At 42.2% G+C, this 26256-nt stretch overlaps 1 protein-coding gene across 5 annotated transcripts in view; it reads left to right on the top strand.

The window, feature by feature from the left end:
- bcas3 (BCAS3 microtubule associated cell migration factor) overlaps nucleotides 1-26256 on the top strand; it is a 314178-nt gene that overhangs the window by 161796 nt on the left and 126126 nt on the right. The window contains exon 23 of one of the 5 annotated variants that reach the window (XM_071471603.1): nucleotides 20667-22712. The exons of 3 other annotated variants lie outside the window; for them this stretch is intronic. In XM_071471603.1, the coding sequence (XP_071327704.1) occupies nucleotides 20667-20698 (32 nt within the window). In that variant the 3' untranslated portion in view covers nucleotides 20699-22712. Of the gene's footprint in view, nucleotides 1-17745; nucleotides 17772-20666; nucleotides 22713-26256 lie in introns of those variants that run through there. One more of the 5 variants, XM_071471604.1, reaches the window with a different exon arrangement.

The raw sequence follows: 26256 nt of genomic DNA, 5'->3' as shown, positions 1-26256 counted from the left end.
TGCCCTCGGCTTGGCCCTGTGGGATTTAGAGAGGAAGAAGGAGCGAGGGCGAGAGAGATGAAAGTGTCTGGGGATCTTGGAAAAATCAAAAACAAATCTCTGGGAGCGTCGGGGTTAACCCCTTCAGCCGTCGCCGGCTTTGAAGTGCTCGGCCATACAGTTAATTGTCAGAGTTGGGATTAAAGAAAGGTGGTAACAATTTAACCCGGGCAACGAGGGGGCTGAAGGCCACCGCTCAGGCCTATCAGGTGTTTGCAGATGTTGTGTGTGCCTCAGGAAAAGCGACAGCCAACTCCTGGATATGAGAGGAACACTTAACTGGCCCGTAATGCTTTGTTTGCTCAAGCCCCCATCACATTGTAATTGGATGGGAGGGGGGACGGCAGCCAGCTGATTGGACAGCTGGTGGACTTAACTGTTTCTGTTTTGGATTGTATGCTGGCCTGTGCCAGTGGTACTTCACTCTGTTCCTCCTGACTGTTTTCATTCCTGTGCACTGATCAAGATCCTGATGGCCCAGGTGCTCTGGGTTAGACGAAGCAGTAAATATGGATTTCTCTGCCTGGACACATCACTTTGTCCTCGGCCTCCTGTTGATACTGTTGGGAAGTCAGGTTTCCAAATCTGAAGACACTAAATTTTAGTAAAAATTCAGAAATTGACATGGTCATTACATTCATCACACGTCTCTTTCCCATCTTGCAACGTTTCCCCAAATTCTTGCCAGACGGCACCGGTCAGGAGCAGGGAAGCACAACTGGTCCACAATGATGCCGGACTCAATGGACAAAAATAGTTTTCAGTTGGCTCTTATATAAATATATAAATATGTAAATGACCCACATTTCCCCCACCCACAGTGAATCTTGATATGCCCATTAAGCAGCTGGTAAAGTTAATTGACCACAATCAACATAGTTCTTGTGTTCCAACTTATTAGAGGCAGGAAACTGTACTGTGCAAATTGACATATTAGTAGAAATGGAAACTGACCAGTTCTGCAAGAACGACAAATGTCAGAAAACTGAGACGCTTCAGAAAACACAGTCTGCAATTTTCTTTCTCATGCAAATGGTTTTGCTTTGGTAGCATTCTGGATCGTCCTGTTGCTGCCTGTGAAGATTCCCTCACAACTTGCAAAATACTTTTATATTACGGTCAAGCTCAGTTGAAATGTCCGTCTCTGTTTGTTTCTTCATGTCCACCCTGACTGTCCTTTTTTCTGCTGTGGTGTGTTTGTGATTTGCTGGTACCAGCTGTCACCTCGGCTTTCTGCTGATTCTCTTGAGGTCAAACTGGCCACATTTGATCTGGAGCTGAGTTTGCATTTCGAACAGACTTGAAGACCTGAGACCTTGGTGTCTTTTGCAGTTTTTTGGGGGGGCAAAGATAACACTGAAATTACAATAGATCCACAAAGTGACCAGCAATAAATCAGCAGAATGTAAAAGTATTAACAAGCTTGTGACGGGAGCTGAGAACATTTCTTCATCCATCACAAGTGGATCATTCAACTTGATTTTGTTTCATTGTCATTAGATGTAGAAGAAGTTGATTATGTCCGTGCAAAGCCACAACCCAGTTCCCACTTCTCTCCCACTTCCACTTGAAAGACCAAATAGTAAATTAACCCCGTCCCCGATTATTGAGAGTTCTGTATAACCCTGACTGTCCGTCCGTACCGTTCTCGTGAAGGCCATATCTCTGGAACGCCTGGAGGGAACTTCTTCCAATTTGGCACAAACATTCACATAGACACAAGGATGAACTGATTAGATTTTGGTGGTCAAAGGTCAAAGGTCACTGTGGCCCCACAAAGCACATTTCTGACCATAACAAGAATTCATTGGTTAATTATAACACAACTTAACAAAAATGAAATTAGCTAATAGAATAAAATGGTGAGGCGATGACATTTTATATCCAAAAGGTCAAGGGTCAACTTCTCTGCGACATCATAATTTTATGCAAAAACTCTTCTGGCTGTTATTCAAGGCAGTAACTCAGGAAGGAGAGATTTTAACCATATTTCCTGCAGCTTCACTGGTTGGAGGAGGAAAATAACCTCGAGGTTGTGATGAGTTTTAGTGGCAACATTTTTGAACGCGATCATTTCTATTTTCTAATTTACGTCTCCATATGGCAGCCGAGGTTAAGGTAGAGTTAGGTTTAGGAAAGTTGGGGAAAGTCTCTGATTACAGACCTTACAGACTAAAAAAGTGTCCCCAACCTCCAGCTCTCTACCTCACAGGTTATGGTTTATCAAGGTCACACCACTCTCTGCATTAACACTCAGCCCTGGAATTGGACCATTCAATATGAACATAATCCCCATGGATACTGGCCTAGAATAAACATGATAGTAAGCTAAAAATACACAATGTAAATGCAGTAATACAGAAGTCGCTCACACAGTTAGACGATGGTCCATCAGTTACTGTGTTGACGTTGTGAGACGGTGCCCACTCTGGTGCCCACGTTAACAGCGAGGACAGTAAATGTGTGTGGCCGTGTCTCTGCTGCCCAAACACAGGCTGTGACAGCAGGATCCTGTATCACTGCTCCGGGCTTTGTGTTGAGGCGTTAATGGCAGTGAGGCTGAGTTTTGTATGAGGCGTCCAAGTCTCAGGTTTGATTGGCAGACAGTGGAGATGGCCGCACATGACCCCGCCCCCTGCTGGGATGGAGAATAGGCCTATTGTTTCTTGAACAGTCTGCCGGCTACAGCCACAGCTCAGCTGAGAACCCAAGGTGACATCTTTAATATCTTTTTTTAATCTTTCCAACAGTTTAGAACAAAAAGTTTTTCTATTTATAATCATATAAAGCAAAAAGCTGCAAATCCTCACATTTTAACTTTGATAGATTACTGTTAATTTACTTCTATTTGACAAATCATTTTTATCTTCACTTGATAATCTGGAAACAGTGAATTTTTGACATTTTGCATCATAAAGAACTTCAGCAAATAATTGATTATAAAAAATATCTTGTCAGTTAACTGTCTCATCATTTCATCAGTATATAAAATACCAGCTGAGAAGTTCAACTCTTCAGTCCAAACAGATTCTACAAGCCTCAGTATCTCAGTCGCACTTGGAGCTGACGAGTGATGACACCTCCTATCTTTGTCCTTCCATATGTTCTCCATTTGACTCGGAGGAGCTGGCACAGAGGCTAACAGGTTATCGTCGTCCACACAAGCTGCGGCTAAGGCGTATTAGCCCGGACCCGGTCCTCTGGTCTAGCTGGATATCAGCATGACACACTGCCTCTCTGGCACCACGAGGTCCATTTAGCCAAGGCCTTCGTCCCCCTCCCCTCTCAGCCCACGAGTATCAGAGCTGTTTTTCACTTTTTTATCTCCTGCACACGTCCCTGCTGCATCTGTCTCTTCCTGTTTATTTCATTCACACAACGTTTCTCTCTCTGTTTTTAAGGTGAGGCCTCTCAACATCTGAAGGTCTGCGATCTAAATTTAAGGCTGGTTCATTGACAGATTAATTAAGCTAATCTGTCTCTTTCCTGACCTTCCTGATTTAATTCAATCTTTCATGGGTTTTTTGTACACCACAGATTTGTTGTTGTGTGTTCAGTTGCTATTTTTTTCAGCTGCATTTTATATTAGTTTGATCTTAAGTTTTCAATCCAGGTAACATTAAAATGTTTATTATTATTCTTTGTTTTATTTGAGCATTTTTTCTTCCTTACACCTTCAATACTCCTCTTCCTCTCTATCATCATCCATCCCCCCCCCCCCCTCCTGGGTTCCCCATTGGGGGTGTTGTTTGTAAAGCATTATAATTTATAACGGAGCAGAGTGGATTTAATTTCAGTGTGCGGGGGCTCGCCAGCAGGGCGCCAGCCTGCAATCAGGGGAATCAGCAGCTCGCACAGGGCCTGCACACACACACACACACACACACACACACACACACAGAGCAGACCCCCACATAGAGCCAGCTAGAATGGAAAGTATTATCAGTGGCCACAAACAGACAGTGTTTCTCGTCACCCAACTCCCTGGATGCTCCCTCCGCAGCCCGGCACCTTCTCAGCTTCACTTTCAGCCCCGCTGCAGCTGCTCTCGCTCTCTCTTCCCCTCTCTGTTTGTAATTTCTCTGTCTGCGTCTGGCTTACATTATCTGCATCTTCCTCCCCTCCCCTTTCTCTCCCTCTCTTACTCATTGTCTCTCATTACCACTCATTACCTATTTGTTGGGGGGTAAGAGGCCTTCTCATCATGGACTCTGCTGCCTTCCAAAGACAATGAAGGTTCACTGGGAGGTCAAATCCAACTATTAGTCCTCCTGTCCCTGTCAAATATTTGCCTTTGCCCCCCCCCCCCCCCAACTCTCTCTCTCCATCCGTTCTCTTCTGCCCTGGGGGGGCTTTTTTTTTTTTACCCTGCCCATTTGCCAGTTGCAATTTCCCCTTCATAAATCCTGCTTCTTTGGCAAACTGTGCCAGACGGTGGGATGATCCTTCCTCACAGAAGGTCAGGGACCGAACAAGAGGAGGAGGAGGAAAAGATAATGTTTCTCTTTAGTCCGTCATTTTGTTTCAGAGTGGACACAACTGTCAGTAGGACAGTGAGCCTGGAAGCTAACGACAGATAAAAGTAAGCTAATGTTAGCTTAGTGCGCATGCAGTACAGCTGGGAATAGATTTAAAGATTTAAAACTTTCTCCTCAAATTATGTGTAAGAGTTTGTGCAACAAGGAAAAGATGCTCCTCCACTTCAGATTGTCTGCAGAAAAATGACCACAGGGCAACAAGCGCTCCATCTGTACAGAAAACCCCTGAGGTGAAGATCAATACACATTTAAAGACAATACTCTGTCAAGAGTCTTGACAGTTTAAGGTGAACAGGATTTTATTTTTCTAAGCAGCTTGAAACTGTTCAGTGCTACAGGTAAAATAGAGTAACTGCTCTACTGTCCCTCTGTTGTTCATCACATGATTGACTGCAGTAAAGAACATCTTCAACATCATGGCTCTGTAACCATCTAAAACTATTAGTTCATCAGTGATGTCACAGTATGTAAATCTCTGTACATACCCTGGTTTGTTCAGTCAGGTGAGAATCCAAAACCAGATGCTGGTTTAAACACTGCATGGGTGACTTTAAACAGTGGTCTGATTCCACCTTGTTCCAGTGTTAGAAACATGCAAGCGATGCTGTTATAAGTCAGTTAGCATGTAGCATGATCAAGCTACTTCCAGACACAGACCATTAAAGGTCCATATTTTAACTTCTCCAGTGTTGATAACCATCAGAAGATATATTTGTGGTTTTAAAGAACCAAAAAATTAATTACTTAAAATATATATAAATATATAGCAGATTTCAGGTGAACACTCAGAGAAACCAAATCCTGCAGGTTGGACAGTGGGTCCAGATGGGCGGTGCTGGTGCCATAGCTGAGGGCGGTGACTGTTTTATTGTGACATCACAAAGTTCTTATTTATTTCAAATGAATATAAATGTTGCATTAATGCTGCTGAATTCTCCTGGTCCAGCTCGGGGACTTCTCTCACCTCGCTGTGCTTGTGTTGTGTTGCATGTTGTGTCAGTTGGCTGCGACGCCGCTGTGCTTTATCCTCTGGGATGCAGATAGTTTTAATCTGAGGCCTGAGCCACCGTGTTGTTCTGTTCCTGCTGTTATATTAGGATGATTGGACATCTGCTGTGTGTGTGTGTCTGCGTGTGTGTGCGTGGGGGGGGGCCTGCTAAGCTGGTAACACTAGTCCAATCTTCAATAGGACATTTGTCTGACATCGCAGCAGCATCATTGTTCCACAGTGTGTGTATGGAGCGGATGCAGTGACAGGAGTCCACACTCCAACTGGTTTATGTGTGACTGAGTATTTCCTTTCTGGTGCACATGTGTATTGTTACCGTTCACTATTGGGAACTTAGCACCATCTTTCTCCATTTAGTATAATTAATACCCTGCCTTTGCACTCCTCTTGGATTCGCTCGCCTTTATCTAACCCCAGCTAACGACTACAAGAAATGCTTTATGAGCTCAGAAGAATAACATACAAGCACAACACACACACACGCGCGCGCTGACAAAGGTTCGACATCAAAAAGCCACAATTAGCTCATTTATATTTGCTGGACATTTCTGTACCACATGGATTGGACAGGAAGCAGGTCATTTCTCTCCCTGTTACATGCTCCAGCAGCAAAAGTTCAGAGCCAGGGCTCATCTCCTAAAGGCTCCAACATGAAGGTTTTTTATTTGTGCATATCTGACCCCACAACACCCCCACTCCACCCTGTCTTTACAAAAATGAAACAGCATGGTCAGGATTAGTCATTTGGTGTCAACTAGATGGAGATGAAGGGTGAAGTTTGGCGTTTGTGTTGTAGTGCTGCAGCTGAGGAGTTCAGAGTGAAGACAGACAAACAAAATGTAATTTTGTTGTATTATGATCAGTTCAGCTCATTGAGGAAGCATGAATCCGGAAAAACATAGGGGTGAGACAATCATCCAATACAGAGAAATACATTACAAATTATATCAGGGCGAGTTCACTCAAATTACAAGAAAAATAACATAATTCAGTCATTACATATTATCACCAGTGTCCTGGTCCACATCAAGGACCTGAAACTGACACAATTCAACCACAGACCCATCTGATAGATTTTTGATGTTTTATTACAGTGTAAGGCTGGGCGTCACTTTGAGAACCACTGTCTTAAGTTACATCTAGCACTGATTGTTGGTTATTTGCTTAATTAACATTACATTACATTACAAAATCCAAACATGTTGAATTCCAAAAGAAAAGCAGCAAAGTGTCATAACTGAGAAATAGGAGGCACTTAATTTAGGGAATTTTTCCTCAAAATAACAGCTGTAAAAATCAGGACAAAACTTAATTGAAGCAAAAAAAAAAAACTTAATTTAGTTTTTGTTTGATTTCTCCAAATTTCAAAACTGTGTCTCTGCCTGCAACAAAAAAACAACAGAGGTGGAACGAGTTTAGTTTGTGGAGCTTTAAGAACTAAAAAACACTTCACTGAACTGGGGCGGAGGAAGAAATCTCATCTGTTTTACAGCCTCCTTGAGCCAAATAACCAAACCTAAACAATCTGAACAGTTTTTCACGGTTTAAAACTGTTAAGTAGACGAGATTCTTTTTAATGTTTTACCTCTTACACAGAAAAACACTTTTTTATGCATGAAACAGGTGTTGCTGTTATTGAGTCCGTCCCCTGTGTGAGGAAGTCAGCAGCCTCACTCTGGATAATCCCAGCAATTATATCTATACCACAGCTCAATACATTTACACTATGAAATCTGCTGTGGCTTTACATACTATAGGCTAAAATGTTAGCGGTGTTAGCATGGAGCCCCACAGGCCCGCACTGATGATTGTGGTGGATTAGATAAGGTTAATAAATAGTAGGACAGTGGATGTGATGGAATAGTGGGAAATCCACCCGTGTAATTAATTACATCTATAATGGCTGCATTCCATTTAGTGTGCCATGTTCCAGGGCTCTGATGTTGTGCGTGCTGCTTCATTAGCAGCTGAATGGAACCGAGGTAACAGTAATATGACTTGTTGCTGTGTCTGCTCTGGAACTGGCCTTTTCCCTCCCTTTGTTTTGTGTAACTTTACACTCGTCTTTCTCAAAAAAGACACAACTATTCTCAGTCCCTCTGTGTCCTTTGCTCCGGAGCGATTCGTTAATGTGGGGTGGGAGTGGGGGTGTGGGTGGGGGCAACACTCTCCTCTAATCATATTTGTTTATTCTGACAAACCTGAGTGTTGCCGGGCAGATTGCAGCTACCAGAATCCCTGCTCTGCCAATGGAAATAAACCTAATGACCTTGGTTGCCTTGCCAACTTCTAAAGACACTGTGTGTGTGTGTGTGTGTGTGTGTGTGTGTGTGTGTGTGTGTGTGTGTGTGTGTGTGTGTCACACTAATGGCTTGTCTTGTAGTTCTTTCATTTAAGTCAGAGTTATGAAGTGCTACGGAGCCCTTTTAGGTTTTAACCTCCCTTGGCTGCAGTTAGGATCTATATTACAAAGGTTAGGAGGCTTTACAGTCACTCATTTTTGCTTTTATTTTTTCTGGTGCACGCATGTATACACACACACACACACACACACACACACACACTCACACACACACTTGAATGAAGCTGCACTGGCCGTGGCTTTATACATGAACTATACTCAAATTTAATCAAAAGTCCTAATGGGTTCTGTGTGGGACGCTCCCTTCTCTCAGAGTGTGTGTGTGTGTGTGTGTGTGTGTGTGTGTGTGTGTTGGCAGGCCAAAGGGGGCCTTAGAGGCAGCAGCAGTTGATTGGAGGGCACATGTGAGATGTGGCTGAGAGATCAAACACACACTCTTGATGAATGTGAGTGTGGGGGGGCAGCACTCCTTTTCTTAGCTTCTGATCAAGGTTGGGGTGTTCTCAGTTCATTACACACACACACACACACACACACACACACTCCTTTCACAGAGTGACTCATTGACAGTAAGAATCCTGGTCAAGCACTTTACGTTTTGCCACTTATCTACATCTCTGCTGTGCGCTTGTGTGTGTTTGTGTGTGTGTTGGTTTGTGAGCTTGTTGCCAGTAATGAGGTCAATCTCCCATGTGGAGCTAAAACCTCTGTGTGTCTTTATCTCTGTTACATGGGCAGAGGATTATTCTCATCACTCTCAGCACCACTTTCCCTCTCCACCCTCTCTCTGCCATAACTACACACACTCAGCAACATCCTCTTCTCCTCCTGTTGAATTCAGTCACTAAATTAATAGTTAAATTCATAAATATTGGTTGATGTCTCCTCTTATCATCCAGTGTGATTCCATATCTGTTGTAGTATCTCTAATGGTTTCTTGGTTGGAATTTAGGTATTTTATTTTCTATGTCTCCTGGGAAGATATAAAGTTGAAAATAAAATTACTCTTTATTTAAAATACCTGCTGATATTTTTTTTCACAGTTTTGGATAATTAATAACTTTAATATATAGTCAAGTCTCAAAGAACTTTATGAAATATACAATATGTGTATTTATATATTTTGAAAAAGACGTTACGCTTAAATTAATACACTCAGATGTGAACACTGACTGGTTGAACACACAACACTTTTATTTTAATGGATTTATTTTCAGATATTCATATAGTTTGCACTGTAGAATTAATAGTTTTATTAATGGTTTATTTTTTAACTTTATTGAGTTTGTAAAATGTGGAAATCAGCCAATCAGTGACATTTCACTGGATGCTGTAACAATAACCTGCTGAGCAACTGTTTTTACTGCACACCGGCTGAAATCACTGAACAACATGTTGGTTGTCTTGATGTAAGAGAAACTCCTTCTCTTTGTTGCACACACTATACCTGCGGTATTTGATTCAGAATTGGCAAAGACCCAGAGCTGAACAATTAATTGAAATATTATCAAAGTCACAATAGGACCAAGTGTCTAATTGCAGCAGCTGCAGTTTTTTTTTTTTTTTGATGAAGGTGAAATGTGTCAGAAGAACAGACCATAAATGAAGCACTGTGGAGCCACAGAGACGCCCCGACCTTCAAATCAGATTCTCACATCATTATCATTTTTACATTTTGTCCAGTGAAATCAAATGAAAAAATGACTCACTACAGTCAGAATATCTGCAGAATATCTGCCACAATAATGTCACTTTGGCTTTTTTTTTCTTTTTTTTTTTGTTTGTTTTTGTTTTTTTTGCATACTGTTCAGCCTTACTAAGCACGATTGTTTACCAATGCAAACAAGTTGTCACCTCTTAATACACAAAATATCTTGTTTGACAAAGGTCTGGTCTTTGTGACGTCTCGTTCAGTCACTGGACAGAATGAAGTGTCTCAGCTCTGCTCGTCTGAACGGTTCTGTCTGCAGCATCGGTTTGGTTGATGCTGTGCTCGGATTTCTGTACAGGCCTATGTGCACGTTTTTCTTGTACAGACACACACACACACACACACGTCTGTCTCTCTTTGCAGTCTGTTTCACCATAATTGCTAACACCCCCCTGCCCTCTGTTCACTTCACACATGACGTGGCCCACCTTTTCACCCATCTGTCGGAACCATTGTGCATGAGTGTGTGTGTTGTGAGCTGTCATGCGAGGCTGGAGCCGTGTTGATCAGCGGGCCAAGCCAGTGGCATATGGCCATGTCCTGAGGTGCTGTGGCATGTAGGAATGCAGGATAGCAAACTGAACGGACAGGGGCTCGTGCTCGTGGCCGTACAGATACTGACGTGCCAACGCTACATACGCAACTCATCAAGAGGAGCTGCAAACACCCAACTCTCTCCGTCTCTGCTTCCTCCTCCTCCTACCAAGTGCTATCACCGGTGCCAACACCACCGTCACATCTCTGTGCAGAGTGGGAGGAGTTGTCTTGAAGAATGGAAATGGGGTTTGCTGAACTCTTCTTGATCTGCCCCAGATTTGTCCTGATCTTTTTATCGAAGTGTTTCTGCTGACACAGACGTCTGATGGCTGTGGAACATCACGTGAACCCCCTTCTTCCCCCAGCACCTTTTTGATAAGCTGTCTGATAACCATGACCCCTGATCCTTCAAAGGCTGCGTTCACCGCAGCGCGACTGGACTGTCCCATTTCAAATGCTCCTTCAAATGAGACTGAGAAATAAAGCCTCTTTTTCAGCGAAGGCTCAAACGGGTGGATCCTCTGTGGCCCAACCTATCCCAAGATTCACGCCGGTAATGAAAATCCTGAGTTAAGGATTACACTTTTATCAACAGCTAATTGTACACCTGTCAAAACCAAGGGTCTTAAAATCTCAAGAAAGAAAGTTACATGTTGTCAAGATCACTGGGCAACTGCCTCATTTCTGTTCATCCTTCACGGTCTACGAAGGGCCACACCTTCAACCACTTCTCCTGAAGGATGCGGCCCCTGAATTAGGACACAGCTTCAGTCTTTACATCTTCTTCACTTAACTTTTTTGTGCGTACAGCAGCCAGTGCCTTTTAGGAGAAAACGTATGGAGGTGTGTGTCCTTATCCCAGTGCGTCGAGACGACAAAGACACGGAGCTCTGAGACAGAGATCAGGGAGGCAGCGTGATTCTTTCTGGGGTCAGACTCAGTATCTGTGCTTTAATGTGCATCGGTGTAGAATCCATGGTATGAAATACACCAACACAGTTCCTTGCTTTGCTTTCATTATTTATTCATATAGACTGATTGAATGACTCTATGGTGTGTGTTTTCCCACAGTGTGTGGACGCTGAGTCTTTATCTAATGGACGTGCTGCATGATCCATCTCTTTGCTGCAGTTATCTTCATGTCTGCTTTCTAACTGATACCATAGACAAGGACCATATTCTGTTCTGCATATCACTCTGCAACCACGGTCCTGTTTTGTTTTTTGCACGATGCCAAGGTGTAAGTCAAAGAGAGACTCTTAATACACCCACTGTCGGGTGACGTGCCAACACCGCCCGTCGTGTACATTTGTCACTGATGGGTGAACGTCCCTGGAACAGAAGTGACCATGAAGATTACAAACATCACTAAAGCCAGCTGCTTCTGTCTCTTCCATTGTGCTGTTGACTGTTGTGGTGTCAGTTGGGGCTCGTGGACCAGAGGTTGGATTCCATTGGTGCTTGTTTGGATTCATACTGTGTTTCATGCACGTCCATCGTACTTCAAGCAGACAAAACGTTGATGTTGGACAATCTGCAAAAGACCAGAAAACATTGACTGTGCTGATCCTTGAGACTGAGACTGAGTGAAAGGTGGGTTCACCTGAGACAGATGGTCAGTCCATCACAGGGCTGACACGTACAGACAGACACACCAATGGGTAAATTAGAGGCGTCCATGTTCCAGTGGACGGTGGAAGGAAACTAAAACCAAAGCTGCACAGGCAGAGGAAGAACAACTCCACACAGTACCAGCATTTATAGAACTGTGGCAACTGTGGCGTTGTTACGTGGAAAGATAGATTAATATCTATATAATCTCTGGTAACGGTTTAGCATGAACACAAAAACATAGACATTAATCTCTTATTCTACAAAAATGCAAAATTACTGATCAGTAAATTCGTAAGGCCCTGTGACAGTATTGACCACCTTAATGTGCCTGCAGTCAGCTGGCACACCTGGCTTTGAATAAATTCAAACTGAAACTTTAACAGTGCTTCTGTATTTTTTTGTAGTAAAAGATTTCCTGCAGAATTGCTTGTATTTCCCAGACCAGCTCATGTAAAAGATGTTAAATGAAAACCAACCAAACACTCGTTGCTTCCCTCAGCTCTGTTTTTGTAAATTAGCTGAAGGTCCAGTGAGTCCATGAGCATGCAAGTGTGATGTTAGATTTCTTTCCTCCCACCATCCCTTTGTCTGGAAGTTTAGAATAATCTTTTTTTTTGTATTTGAAGGGATATTTGTTTATTGTTTTTTGGCTGTTTAGAGCTGAATGTTGTCTATTCACCCATATGTGGAAGGAAATGATCAGCATCTATGAAGCAAATCAAAAATCAAGGGCAGTTTGTAGGATTTCTTTTGTATTTGTAAAACTGAAAAAAAAATGAAATAATCTGGACCTTTTGCTTCATTGCAAACTGAAGTTTGAATGATGATGACATAAAGATAATTCACAGTAGAATATTTCCCCTGAGGATTTGTTGCACATTTGACTCACTCACTGAGAGTCATTTTTCAGCCCCTATTATTTTACATTACATCTGTTTAATAAATTACTGGTGTTTTATTTTCTGCCTCAGCAGCAGTAGTGATTCATTTCCTCCAACCTAAAGCAGACTGCTTGTGCAGATTTTAATCCAGCGATTTTTACAATAGCAGTAGTAATAATGATGCTCACAAAGGGACAGAATGTGAAAGCAAGTTAAAGGGAGGACACTGGCATGGAGAGTGATGAAGACTTAACCCTTGCTCCACTGTTGTGTGGATTAAATGTAGCTGGGTTGGGGGATAGAGGATTACATGGTCCTTCACCTCTGTAAGAACAGCTCTGGGATTGTTGTGGATGCATTAGGACCTGGTGCTTATCGTGCTGCTCACAGTGGGAGCACAGGGAATGTGATCACTGAACACGATGACTTGACCGTCCCTTTAATTAGGATTTCAGAAAGGTTCAAACTGAGCCCAACCAAAAGGTCCTGGTCTGATGTAGATATCCTGAGACACTGAGGTTTACAGGTGAGTGACCACCGGGGAAACATGGCTGGTGATAAAGACTCAGACTGACTAGAAAAAGGGTTTTATGCCTCTGTGCTGGTCAGAGGTCAAAGGTCACTGTGATCTCACAAAAGGTCACAAATGTGAAATGTCTATAAGGATAAAATTATTATGACATTTTATATCCAAAAGGTCAAAAGTCAGCTTTACTGTGACATCATAATGTTCTGCAAAAACACTTCTGGCCATTATTCAACAGTGTGACTCCGGAGGTGGAGACTATGACCATGTTTCCTGTTACTCGGCTGGTTGGCGGAGGGATACAACCAACAACAACAAAAAGTTTAATTTGTTGTTAAAACTTCATTACAGTTATTTTACATGTAAACTATGGAGGCCACTTCCACCAGGAAAAAATTGCTTCAAAGTTGGAAACTAAAGATACTTGTGATAAGAGACACTTTCATACTGAGTCAACATTATTCAACACATTTTTTGTTTACTTAATATTATTTAACATTTTTCACTTATAGTTTTTATCCAGATTTTTTTTACCTAATATGTAAAAACTTTGAGACTCTGAGTCAACCTTAAGACTCTGAAATCTAAATGATGAGATTTACAAAGTAAAAATTCATAGTCAGACTTTAAAATTGAATCTTTTACCATGAGTGTGTTTATGTTTTATCATTTCTAATTCTGATTCTTTTTTTTTCCAGCAGTGAGCCTCCATAGAAACTAACTTCTAACTCATTAGAACACAAAAACGACCATTCTTCGTTTCCCTGCCGTACCACCGCTTCCTTAATTTGTGTTTACCAGGAAACAGGATTCACTGTAATTGGTTTAGTTGTAGTAACAGAGGAGCACTGAGTGACTGACAGACCCACGCTTGACTCCACTGCACTGTGTTGTGCACTGTTTAGTCAGTGTCCCATGAGGTATTGTGGGTATAGACACTGTTTGTGTTATCACGGAACATTTGTTCAAATAGCTTTTTTTTCCTCTGCACATACGAACATGTGAGTAGGGAAAAATTTTGAAACTGTTTCTGGCGCACCTGTGGAATTCCAATTGGATTAATTGTTTTGTCATGTTTTTACAATTGGTTCAACTTTTAGAAACTTTAAGGAGAGGAAAGTAACAGATCGTCTGGTCGTTTTTATACCTTTTATTAACTTTCCTAGTAATGAGCCCTCCAAACTTCATGTCATCGAAAGTCTGAATCTATCCATCAACAGGTGTTCAGCAGATATCACCTGTCAAATCTAACATTTTCCAACATCTGTAGGTAAAGGTATAAATATTGGAGTCAGAATTTAATGATGAATTATTCATATGAAATGCACGGACAGATGCAGCTAGATTGTTTTTGCCATCTTTTCTCTTTGGTCTTGAACTACAGCAGCACAGTTCACCCTCATCCTGCTGAGAGATGTTACAGAGTCGTACTTCTTCAAACTAAAATAAGCAAAGCAATGGCACCATTCAAAGCTAAGAAACCTGCAGATGTACCTGAATGTTTTCTATGTATGAGATTAAAAGAAAGAAAAAAAAAACTTGAACCAGATCCAAAACAGAATCAGTTATTGGAACTCGACCCAGACATTCCTCACCAATCTGTTATTATTTTACAGTTAACTAACATTTTCAGGCCAAATCCTTAACGAAGCCACACCTAGTTAATGTACCTGCCAAACGCCGTCATTTTGAGCTGATAAGAGAAGTTAAAAATTAGTAGAAACAATCGTAGATCCGTCAAATATTGAGTCAGTTATTGGAAGAAACTCTGTGAAATGGAAATAATTTAGATGTTAAGAAAGTCATAATTATGTTTGTCATGGCTGTGGAAGCTATGAGGCACAGTGACGTCTGGCCTCAGCTTTATGGCGGTGTCGTCGATGTCCAGGCTGCCATTTTATTATTAGAAAGGTCAGTGCCTGTGTGTGTGTGTGTGTGTGTGTGTGTGTGTGTGTGTGTGTGTGTGTGTGTGTGTGTTCATGTCTATAGGACACAAATATGTTCATTGGCTCTCCTCTGCAGAAACAAAGAGAATGTGGGTCTGATGTTGTCTTTAACAGTTTCCCTCTGAAGCTTCGTCAGACATGCCATACTAAACACACACACACACACACACGCACACACACACACACACACACACACACAGAGCCTCAGCACCATTGTTTCTCACACAGCAGGGCACAGGGTCGATTGCCAGTTGTGGAGCATTATCAGCCTCCCTGCGTTAGCTTGTGTGTGTCTGTGTGTGTTTTTGTGCAGACATGCTCTCAGCTGAGGGAGCTGGTTCACGGGCCGGTCAGAGCCGCCTTATTTCCTTTTAATTGACTTAAGATGGGCAAACAAGACCTCAGCAAGCACACGGTACCCATTACACTCACACACAAGAAACGCACAACGCCAAGACGCACACTAATGAAGCACACGGACTGACACACACACAGCCACAATTGCTCCTGCGTGTGTTAGCTACTTTACAGTTCCATCAGACGAAATGAGAGGGTTGTGTTTTCCCAGTCAGCACTGCTGCCTTCCAGCCGCTGGCGGTTCTGCCAGATCCCATTCACCATTAGTCATGTTCTTGGTCACCTTGCTGCATCATGTCCACACAGGTTCGTTACACGTGCTTCACACCACAGTCACGACCAGAGAGCAGATTGTGTGTTTGAAGCTTCCTGAAGCTCTTGTCACACGTGAGGATGAACTGATGCTGGATCAGAACCTCATCATGGTTTTTGGCTTTCACTCTGTTCCGCCCTGAGGCTGGAGAATAACGACACTGAGGAAGACCTGAATTGCTTGTTTTTTTGTTCATTATGCCAAAATGATTAATTTACATTTAAATCTCTAGTTATATATATTATTTTATAATTAATTATTTATCTTATTTTAGTATTTCATATTGACATTTTGCAGTTTTTCTCACTGTGCTGTTTCTTATTTTATCTCATCTTGTGAATGTAAAAACTCATCACAGCTCGATGAATGTTTGACTCCAGCAGAAGTCACAGGATGGAGGCTTATTCCTCTGGTAGTAGTTGTCTCAGCACCTGTGAAGCTCAAAATATCATTTTCCACAGTTTATTGTTCCATTTGCCTCTGAGCTGCTCTGGTTAAAACAAAAGAAGATTAATCTTTTGTCTCTTTTAATTCCTTATTTGCCCATAATGAAAGCTGACAGCTGCAGATTCTTGGCTGATATTCAACAGAGTATTTTTTTTGCACTGAACATGTAGAATTGTACTTTTTCCATTTTATTTCAGTTTGAGTTGTTTCTTGTTGTTTTTAATGTGCTGAAAAACATGTTGTATGCATGTGCTTCACTTCTTCAGTTAACATGTAGTGACTTTTACAACTCAGGCTAATTTTTTAGACATGATGGCAAGAACATTTAGAGGCTAACGAGAAAGGGAAAGGAGCTAAATTAACTTTATTTGATAACCAGAAGCAGAAAGAGAACAAGATGACATCTTTAAAAAAAGCCAGTGGAAAGTTTTCTACTTGATCTTACAGATGAAAAGTTTGCTCTGAAAACATAAAACATCAGCCCATGAGAACGTTCCAAGATGAACTTATCATACTTCAATGATTTTTATTTTGTCCTGGAGCTTTTCTGGACTTGGTTTGACAACTGAAGAACAATGTTTGAACATTTAGTCCTGGTTAGAACCACATAACTTTGGCTTCCTGGAAAGGCGAGGTTGATTATTATGGATTTCCATTTTATGAAGATGTGGTGTGAAGTGAGAGTGTAGATGTTATTTATAGGTCTTGTTGAGTAATGGCACAAACTACCAGTTGAGGGAACATTTATCCATTTGTTCCAGACTGAGATGTGCTGACTTTTATTCCTGATGACATGTCAAGCTCCAAAAACACTGGAAGCTGTATTTCCCAGAATGCATCTCAACAGCTTCTTTTGGACACATCCGTCCTGGTAAATGCCCATAAATTTTAAAGGTCCCATAGTTTAACTTCTCCAGTGTTTCATTTGAAGTATTGATCTCCATCAGAAGATATATTTGTAGTTTTAAGAACCAAAAACCATCTCAGTGTAGTTTTACACTCCTCTCTCAGGCTTCTCTCTGGAGCTCCAGTAACAACAGGTCAGTCAGCCAATCAGAAGAGAGGATCTGAGCCTCTCTTCTGATTGGCTGACTGTTTTCTGAGTGATCCAATGAAAATATAACAGATTTCAGGTAAACACTCAGAGAAACCAAATCCTGCAAGGTTGGATGGTGGGTCCAGGTGGGCGGGGCTTGGGGCATGGCTGAGGGCAGTGACTGTTGCTGAAGGAGCAACAGAGGATCACAGCATCTTCACACACAGACACACTGTGCTTTTGATGAGCTGCATGTCTCACTCACTCATTCATTCTCTCACTCATATGTCCTCTCCAGCCATGGATATGCATGCTGACGAAACACAACTGCAGTGTGCTAACAAAAGGAAACACTCATTTACTCTTTACCACCAGCAGAGATTTAAAACCCAACATCTTTTCTTTTTATTTCCTGTTTGTCTCTTGCAGGTTATTCCTAAAAACAGAAGCTCCTCGCTCTGCAAATGACCATTTCAATTGAATTTTTTTTGTTTGTTTTTTTGCTTTTTTTCCTCGCAAGCGCCGCCTTTCATTTTCATTTCCCCTTCATCCATCCATCCATTCACCCCTCCCTCTCTCCCTCACTACCCAGTCATTGTTTTATCATTGGTGTGAGAGAGAGAAGAGGACAGGCGGGAGGAGGAGGAGAAGGAGGAAGAGAGGAAGATGGCCAGCTCTCTACTTGTCTGTCTTTCTGTTTGTCTGTCTGTTCATTTTTGTGGAGGTTTGGCTTCAGAAACAGAAGCCAGACAGAGCCCACGTCCATTAGATAGTAATTTATATTACTAACAGATTTCTAATCAACAATCAATCTCAATGCAAAAACTGAACATCACAGAAATGATGTTTATATACAACTAAACTGCAACGTCAAAGACTTTATGTAGGAAACATAATCAAACATAAAGAAATATATTTATTAACGGCAGTGGAGTGACAGGGAGGTGGTCACACCAGAGTCCGGTCTGTGGTTCAGGTTAGTGACAGATGGGGGTTTTGGTCAGAACAGTTCCATGACGCTGGAGTCTAGATATAGGGGGGGGGGGCTACATCACAAACATCGAGTACAAACTGTCACGTCATTTTTTTGGAGTCGTCGGCGTGAAATTCACTTTAGCATTTGGCTCTCCTCGCTCTCCCCTTCTCACAGACACACACACACACACACACACACACACACACCCGTCCAGTAAACCCTCTGGGTGTGTGTGTGACAGGTGTGTGTTTTTGTATCTGCAGTGGAGGGAAGTGAAGCGCCACAGCAAGTTTGTGTGAATGTATTCAGAAGCAGTCACTGAAGATGGAGACGGGCGGATCTGTTTTTGTTCAGAGTCAAATTAAACTTGTTGTGATTTTCCCCCTTTGTGCAAATTGAAAATATTCCAACAGAAACCACTGATGGATAAATAGTAAACATGAACGTTTAATACAGACAAATGACTAGAATACAGACTAGAATCATTACACTGGTGTTAAATCACATTAGATATGAATCATGTATCATTATACAGACTAAAAATGTTCTGAACCACTGGATATTTTAATGGAGAACAAAAATGTGAACATTTTAATGATGTGCTCAGGATCAACACATTTACAACTTTGCAAATATGTAAATTAACATCTTCTCATTATATTGAACTTCATCCAGTTACAGTTATGTTTCCTACAGAACATGTTTGCTGTTGCAGTTTGGTTGTTTCTAACCAGATTCTTTCAGAAACAGAGTTAAATAAATGAAACCAACACATCGGCTCTGATACTGTTACTAGAATCAGAGCCGCCTCTGATAAGGCCTAAAATATGGGATCAGGTCTCGGCCGTATGCAGTCGATGCACCGATCTGAGACCAAGTCATCTATTAATAAACTTTGCAGATAAAACAGCAGATTTCACAGAAATCAATTTGTCTCAGCACAGAAACAACAGCCCACACAGGAAGCTGCTGTTATAGAGCAGTGAAGAAGAGTAGACTTCCTGTAATAGTGTAACATTAGCCATTAGCAAACGTTAGCTTGTCACACTGGAGTCAGCCAGTAAAAAGGCAACGTGTTCAGTATGTAAGGCTTTAATTTTGAAGGGTGGCATGAGCATTAGGACAACTGGTGCAGGTGATCTTTATTCCTAGATGTTTTTTTTTTATGGCTGACAGTCACATCATTTGCATCATTTACCGAGGCCAGTAATCAGTGTCCTCTGGATGCTCTCAACAAGCATCGTTAACTGTTAACAGGTCGAATCATTCAACGGTTCAGTGCTGTTAATCCCAAAACCTGTCCTCCACTTTTTCACTGCAGCTTCTTCGCCTGTCACCTGCACAGCTCTGTTCATCTGACATCTTAAAACCAAGCAGTGTTTCCATGTCGGTCACATCAGGAAAATATTCACAGAGAAAATCTCCTTTTCCTCAGAATCCACCTGTCCAGACTCCAGATTTATTAAACCGCTCTGTGGTTTTGTTCCTACCTGAACCCTGGTGAACCAGACCTCCCACAATTGTCTCTTCAGTGAAGCTGATTGGTGGAAGCTGGTCCCGCCTCCCTCTGACACATTACAGCTCTGAGATGGTTTCAGTTCATTTTAGTGAACAGATGCACAGACACAGAGACGCTGCATGTTGGTGTTTTCCTCCGTCTTTCAGCATCTGCCTCTGATAGGCTCATATTAGATAAGACCCGCCTTCTTGACCTTCAGCAGCCAACCAACAGGACAATAGCAGCCATGTGACCGTGACAACTGACGCGTTAGTGTGAAATGAACCCAGTGATTTTTCTCTGTTCAGTTTTTCTTCAGCTCTCATCAGAAACATCCATCACACAGAGAACATGTGTTAACTGTGTAATTAGAGTCTCAGAGTCGACTGAGACCAGGGTGAATATTAGTCCTGATCCTCGGTAATGTTTTTATGTAATGGAAACAATTATCATTCTTTACTCATCAGTACTTGTTTCGACCTGAAAGTGTCAACAGTGGACTAAAATATCTCTGAATGAGTTTGGCCTCAGTAAAGACCTCAGTTTCCTGCAGTTTTCTCCGTCCTCTGTTTGGTTTGCAGACGTCTCGTCAAAAACTTAAACGACTCTTCAGTCCTAAAGTTCAAGTTTGAAGGAGTTTGATGAAACTGAAAATTATAATGAGCCAAAGATGTTTATCTCTGAAAAGAGCCTTTTCTGTTTGATTAACTTAATATCTCCTCTGAGGTGAATATATTAAACCGACTGACAGTATTTTGTGATATTGATTTATTAATTTGATTATTAGATTTAGAGCAGTGACCTGTTTTCCAGTCTTTTCATCACATGACTCAGTTATCTTTGACCATTGACTTCCACCTGATTCACTGTGTGCAGGAGCTGTTGCAGTTACCATCATAAAGTCCTGAGGAGGTGATTGACAGGCCGTTGACCCTGAGGTAGAAGAATATGATGCGTCTGAGTAATTCATTTCCTTTCATCTACATCGAATTAAAACAACCACATTTATACAAAACTTTGCTATATCAATACTTTCTGCAGTAAAATATAATATTAATCCCGGAGCCGTTAGCAGTTACTGAGCCGCCCTGACCCCCGACCCCCTCAGCCCCATTTACCACAGAGACTGATGCACTGAGTGGCTCAGCTGTCTCTTGTATGGCGGAGAAACTCACACAAACACACACAGAGCAGCGTTTTGCCCTTTAGGCAGAGAATCCAGCTCATATTAAACATCCAGCTCAGGATGAGAGGGAGCGGAGGGTCACGCTGAGGGAGGAAGTGCAGGCGGCGAGCTGTGTACAAGGCTGCTCCAGGGTTTCCTGGTTGGTTTGTATTAATATCCATTCAGAACTATTTTTAAGAAATTCACAAGCTCCCCATGAAGTGGTGAGAATGGAAATATCTGAATCATCCATGTTTCTCAGTCTGTACAGTTTGTTTAGAGATAGAAATCTGCAAATGGTAAAACTTAAGACACACCAGCAGCAAAACGTTGTCCTCAGTGGACATGAATTAAATGAGGCTCCTCCGCTGTAGTCTCAAGTGTCATGGTTATTATTTTAGATTCAGTTTTATTAAATCAAAACCATGTTAACAGATCAGTATCAGTTTATATTTCAACCAATGAGAAACAAGAACTGGCTTTAAATAAAAGTCTGAGGTAATTTAGATACAGACATGTCCAAGTTCATATCATTGAATATAATTTTCTAGGTTATGTAGTTTTATATTTCATATCTCAGATCTCAGCTCAGTGTTTTGTGTTGTCATTGTGACGGTGTGTAATATGAGAGGCGTCAGTGAAGACAACACACAGATTCATCAGCATCAGCAGCTTCCCTCAGCTCTGCCTGTCAGTGTCTTTCAGCTCATTGTTTTGGTTTTACAGCTGCTACAAGTATCTGATGATCTGATCTGATTGTCACGGTAAACTTTCTTCAACAAGACTTCTAATATAGAATCATATATACGTTATGACTGTAATAGCATTAGGCACTTTGGAAAGTACAGTTTTCCTATTTTTCACCGTCCTTGGGTTCTAACATCCACACTAATTGTGCTACTCATCTCCCACATGTTGCCATTACAAAAGTTACACAACCTCACAATTTCAACCCTCAGCAATTTTCTTGTATTTGAAAATGTTCCATTCAAATCCAACAAAATACAACAGGACACATCCTGAATAACAGAGCAGCTCACCAATGGTCATTATTTGGGGATTTTACATTTTGTGAAGTAATTTGCCCTCGGTGCATATGTAATGGTGCGTTCAATTTCAACTGGGGAGTTGGAATTTCCGAGCTCCCAGTCCCAGATTTTAACTGGAACGCCCCCGAACACTGATTTCTTCACCAGCCCCTAACCTGGAACTCCAAGATGGCTGCTGTGTGCATCAGCAGAAGGTTGTACTAACATACTGTTTATTCACACGTCTTATTTGTTATCGACTGCTGTTGCTAACAACAAGCAAACAACAACAGAAACAAGTTTCCGACTCGTCACACTGGAACACGTTCAGCTCAGGTGTGATGTCGTTCCCAGTGAGGTAAACACAGCGCATGTGTTAGCATGGAGCCTGCTATCACTTAGCATAGTTAAGGCTAAAGGTTTAGCATGGAGCCCAGAGGATCATGGGAGGTCTAATAGTCTGTGTGATGTTTAAGTGCGATGGAACTCAGAAATCTCCTGTTGTTGTACATGTGTTAAATAAAGTGTTGGTCAGACCCTCAGTGCTGAGCTCTGAGGTTTGATGGTTTTCAATAACTGACACGTTCATTCTGTCTCTAACAACCGGTTAAAGTTGTATCTTTGTGTATTTGTATAAAACCAAATGTCATTTGTAAATGTGCTCTTTGCTGTTTGTGTTGTTTCCAGTGAAAGTTGCCATCAAACATTAAACAGCCTGTTTTACCTTCAGCCGGAGGTTTTTATGTTTCTGGACTCGCACACATCATCTTTTCTCAGTCCCAGCTCAGTGTTGTGTTGTGTTGTGTGTGAGGACAAGGGACAACCTCACATCGTGGCACGGTGTGTTTGTGTGACAGCGTCCACACAATGAGAGCCAAGGATGGTGTTTGTGTTCTTGTGTGTTTTGTATTATTGATGCGTTTGGATGAAGGAGTGTGTGATGGGGTCTGTGGGGACTTTGTTTAGACTAAATAAATAACTGGTTGTGGGATGTACACACACACACATACATACCCAGTGGAATTAAATTTTCCATCTATTTCATACAGTAAATGGTTCATTTTTAATCATATATTCACATATTTTCACTGTATTATCCTTCTTATCTGCTTGTTCTTTTGTCTCATTTCTGTCATAAAACAGAACAGTGTGACTCTACATGGGTACAAAAGTTTATCAGATACAACATGAGGAGTTTCTGTAATGTGAACTTTGATATATGACCATCATGTGTGACTTGCTGAAAGAGAAGATTGTCCTCTCTCAGTCCTCTGACCATCTTTGCCTCTGAGTCCTGCACCAGGTCGGGAACCCACAAAAATAATGCACCACGGATAAAAACATATTTATGTAAATTCATGAGTAAGTTCTAAAGTGAGAGACTGCAGAACCTGTGTTCAATCAACATGTTTTATGTCGAAACTACTGCAGAAGCAGTTCAGCTCGGTGGCTCTGTCCATGCTCCGTCTACGTCTGACTCCTTGTGACCAGTGATGGTCCTCAGGCCTCTCCAGACCTCCCTGGTGTTCTCCTCCTCTGCTCCAGCCTCCTCCTACAGGCCTCCGTCCCTTCTCTGATATTCTTCTGGTTCAGGAGACCTTTGTTGGACGGATGTGTCCACACAGAAGCCGATGTACTGTAAACAGTTTAAATCTTCACCATCTGACATGAGAGGAACATCCCAGTCGGTGCATTGAAAGGAGTCTTGCAGAGCATCATAAGCCTCATCAGACCACCACCTCAGTGTCTTAATGGGGGGGCGGGTTGATGTTCAAGCAGTGGTCTGTACTTGGTTAAAATATGGACTTTTAATGAAGAGCTGAATATGAATGGCATGTATTTATTTACAGATTCACACACATGGAGCTTATACTTTTCTTAGCATTTATTGTAGAGCTAACTGTTACTTTTACACCAGGGTCCTTAGATTGATGTAGAGATGTAAACAGTTGGCCACCATGTCCATTATTTTACAGTGTAATTTTTCATGTGCTTCTCATTTATAGTTTAAAGCTGCACTGAGCAAACTTTTTATGTACAACTCATAAAACAACACAGCAAGTAAAAATTCTTATTGCAACATCAAAACAGCGAGCATCATTTCTGGCAGCAGGGACCACCCAGCTGTGAAAAGTTCATCTGGTTAGCTCTGACCCACAGAAGGAGCCACCAAGTGTCAGGGTCTGCCGGGCAGCTTCAGTCCAGGAGGCCTTAAACCCTGAACCCTGCAGACACCCCGTGTCCCTGAGTTCACATTTCACAAGTTGGCATTGCGCTCCTCTCCCAATCTGAACCATTACTCTCCACTTTGTAATCAGCTCCAACAATTATAACCTCGCAGTGTGCCTCTGATTACTGTCCGGGTGTATTTTGGACTGTTCTGGGAATCCAGAAAAAAACTGATACTGGTCCCAGCAGAACTCAGGGTTGCACACATTTACAGTAACCCCGTCTGTGTGTGTTTGTGTGGGTTGCCGTTCGTTTGAAGTGCTCATTCCCCCCAAATTACAGTGCTGCCATAATGAAGTATTACCATGCGATTCCAAGGCAGCGCAGTACAAAGAGTGTGGATGTGTGTGAGGGCGTGTGAGCGCTGGACACTTGAGGTGAAAGTTCACATGGAAGCCTGAGCAGAAAGCGTCTGCCCGGCCACAGTGTGTACGTGTCTGCGTGTGTGGGTGCTCTTGTGTGTGTTTTTATGATGCAAGTAGAAAATAGCTTTTGTATGCGATGCAGCCCCACTGTGCCAAGGTAAGTGTCTGTGTGTGTAACAATGCGTATGACTCTGACTCACAGTTGCGTGAGCGTCCTCCCAGTTGTGTTTCTAAATGTGTGGATCCACCAGCCAGCTGTGACGAAGCTCGGTTTGAGCTCACACACACACACACACACACACACACACACTTGGAGGTGCAGGCTTCTTTGGCTGCAGGCTGTGCTGGCCTCACCTACGGCCTCCCTGGCCTGCTGAATGTTGCATGAAGCCCGGCCGCCTCATACATAGTGCATTAGCACAAACATGCCATCAGATGATACACATACTGCATTGGCAGCTGTACCACCTTCACTAACAAGAATCCAATCCATTTTTCACCAACAGTAGCAGTGGGACGTGTGTCGGAGGACAGGGAAGGAGACGGGGGGCAGTGGGTGGGACTGAGTGTGTGTCTTCCTGCTTTTGTTTGTTCTCCATATTCTGACTTCTCCAGTGTTTCATCTGAGGTGTTGATCTCCATCAGAAGATATATTTGTGGTTTTAAGAACCAAAAACCATCTCAGTGTAGTTTTACATCTCCTCTCTCAGGCTTCTCTCTGGAGCTCTAGTAACGACAGGTCAGTCAGCCAATCAGAAGAGGCCAATCACAGTTATGTTACGCTACTGGTCCTGGTTGTCCCCTTACCAGAAAGTCGGTCCTCATGTTGAAGTGTCCTCAGGAAAAACACACTGAACCCAAAATTGCCCCTGATGCTGCTGCATCACTGTAAATTGTGTATGGGTGTGATTTATGAGTGTGTGTGTGTGTGTGTGTGTGTGTGTGAGAGAGAATGGGTGAATGTGGCGTCTATTGTAAAGTGCTTTCAATGATCTATGAGACTAAAAATTTGCTACACAGGCTTCACAGAGTCTAGCGAAGCCACATAATGACTCACATTTCACTTATTCATTACACACGTAACCACAACCTGAAGTTCCATCTTACACACGCACACACACACACACACACACACACACACACACACACACACAGCTGCAGCGACTGTGTTGGTCTCTGAGCGCTGTCAAAGCACAGGTGACCTGAACTCAAAGCTGCGCCTGAATGCATCCTGTGTAGACACTGACTGAAGCTCCACTGCTGCTCTGCTAAAACACTGTGTGGCTGTTCTGTTGTGATTCTTGTCCTTTACCTGGAGCTGTGTCACCATCATTCAGAATGAACGAGGGTGTCTTCATGCTGCATTCACGTGCAGTAGGTATCATCACTCAGAACAGAAACTTGTGAACAAAGATGGTTTTTATCATATAATAACTAATTCACAGGTCTGTCACTACTCAGTTTGTCTTTTTACCTGGTTGATGCTCCTGATCCAACATCACTCTTTGCAAAGTTCTGATCATAGACATAGTTCAGGTATTATGAGCCGTAGATTGTGCAGCTGAATGTGTAGCATGACACTGATGATTAGCATCAACCCCACACTCAGAGTTCTTATGTATTTATCTTAAGATTTGAGAGCAAACAGAGCTCAAAGCTGAGTAGATACTGGGTTTACA

Source organism: Trachinotus anak, unplaced genomic scaffold, assembly GCF_046630095.1.
Source record: "Trachinotus anak isolate AG129_WGS33_773 ecotype Australia unplaced genomic scaffold, CSIRO_AGI_Tana_v1 ptg000034l, whole genome shotgun sequence".
NCBI classification, from domain to species: domain Eukaryota; kingdom Metazoa; phylum Chordata; class Actinopteri; order Carangiformes; family Carangidae; genus Trachinotus; species Trachinotus anak.
This window is presented reverse-complemented; position numbering and strand designations above follow the sequence as displayed.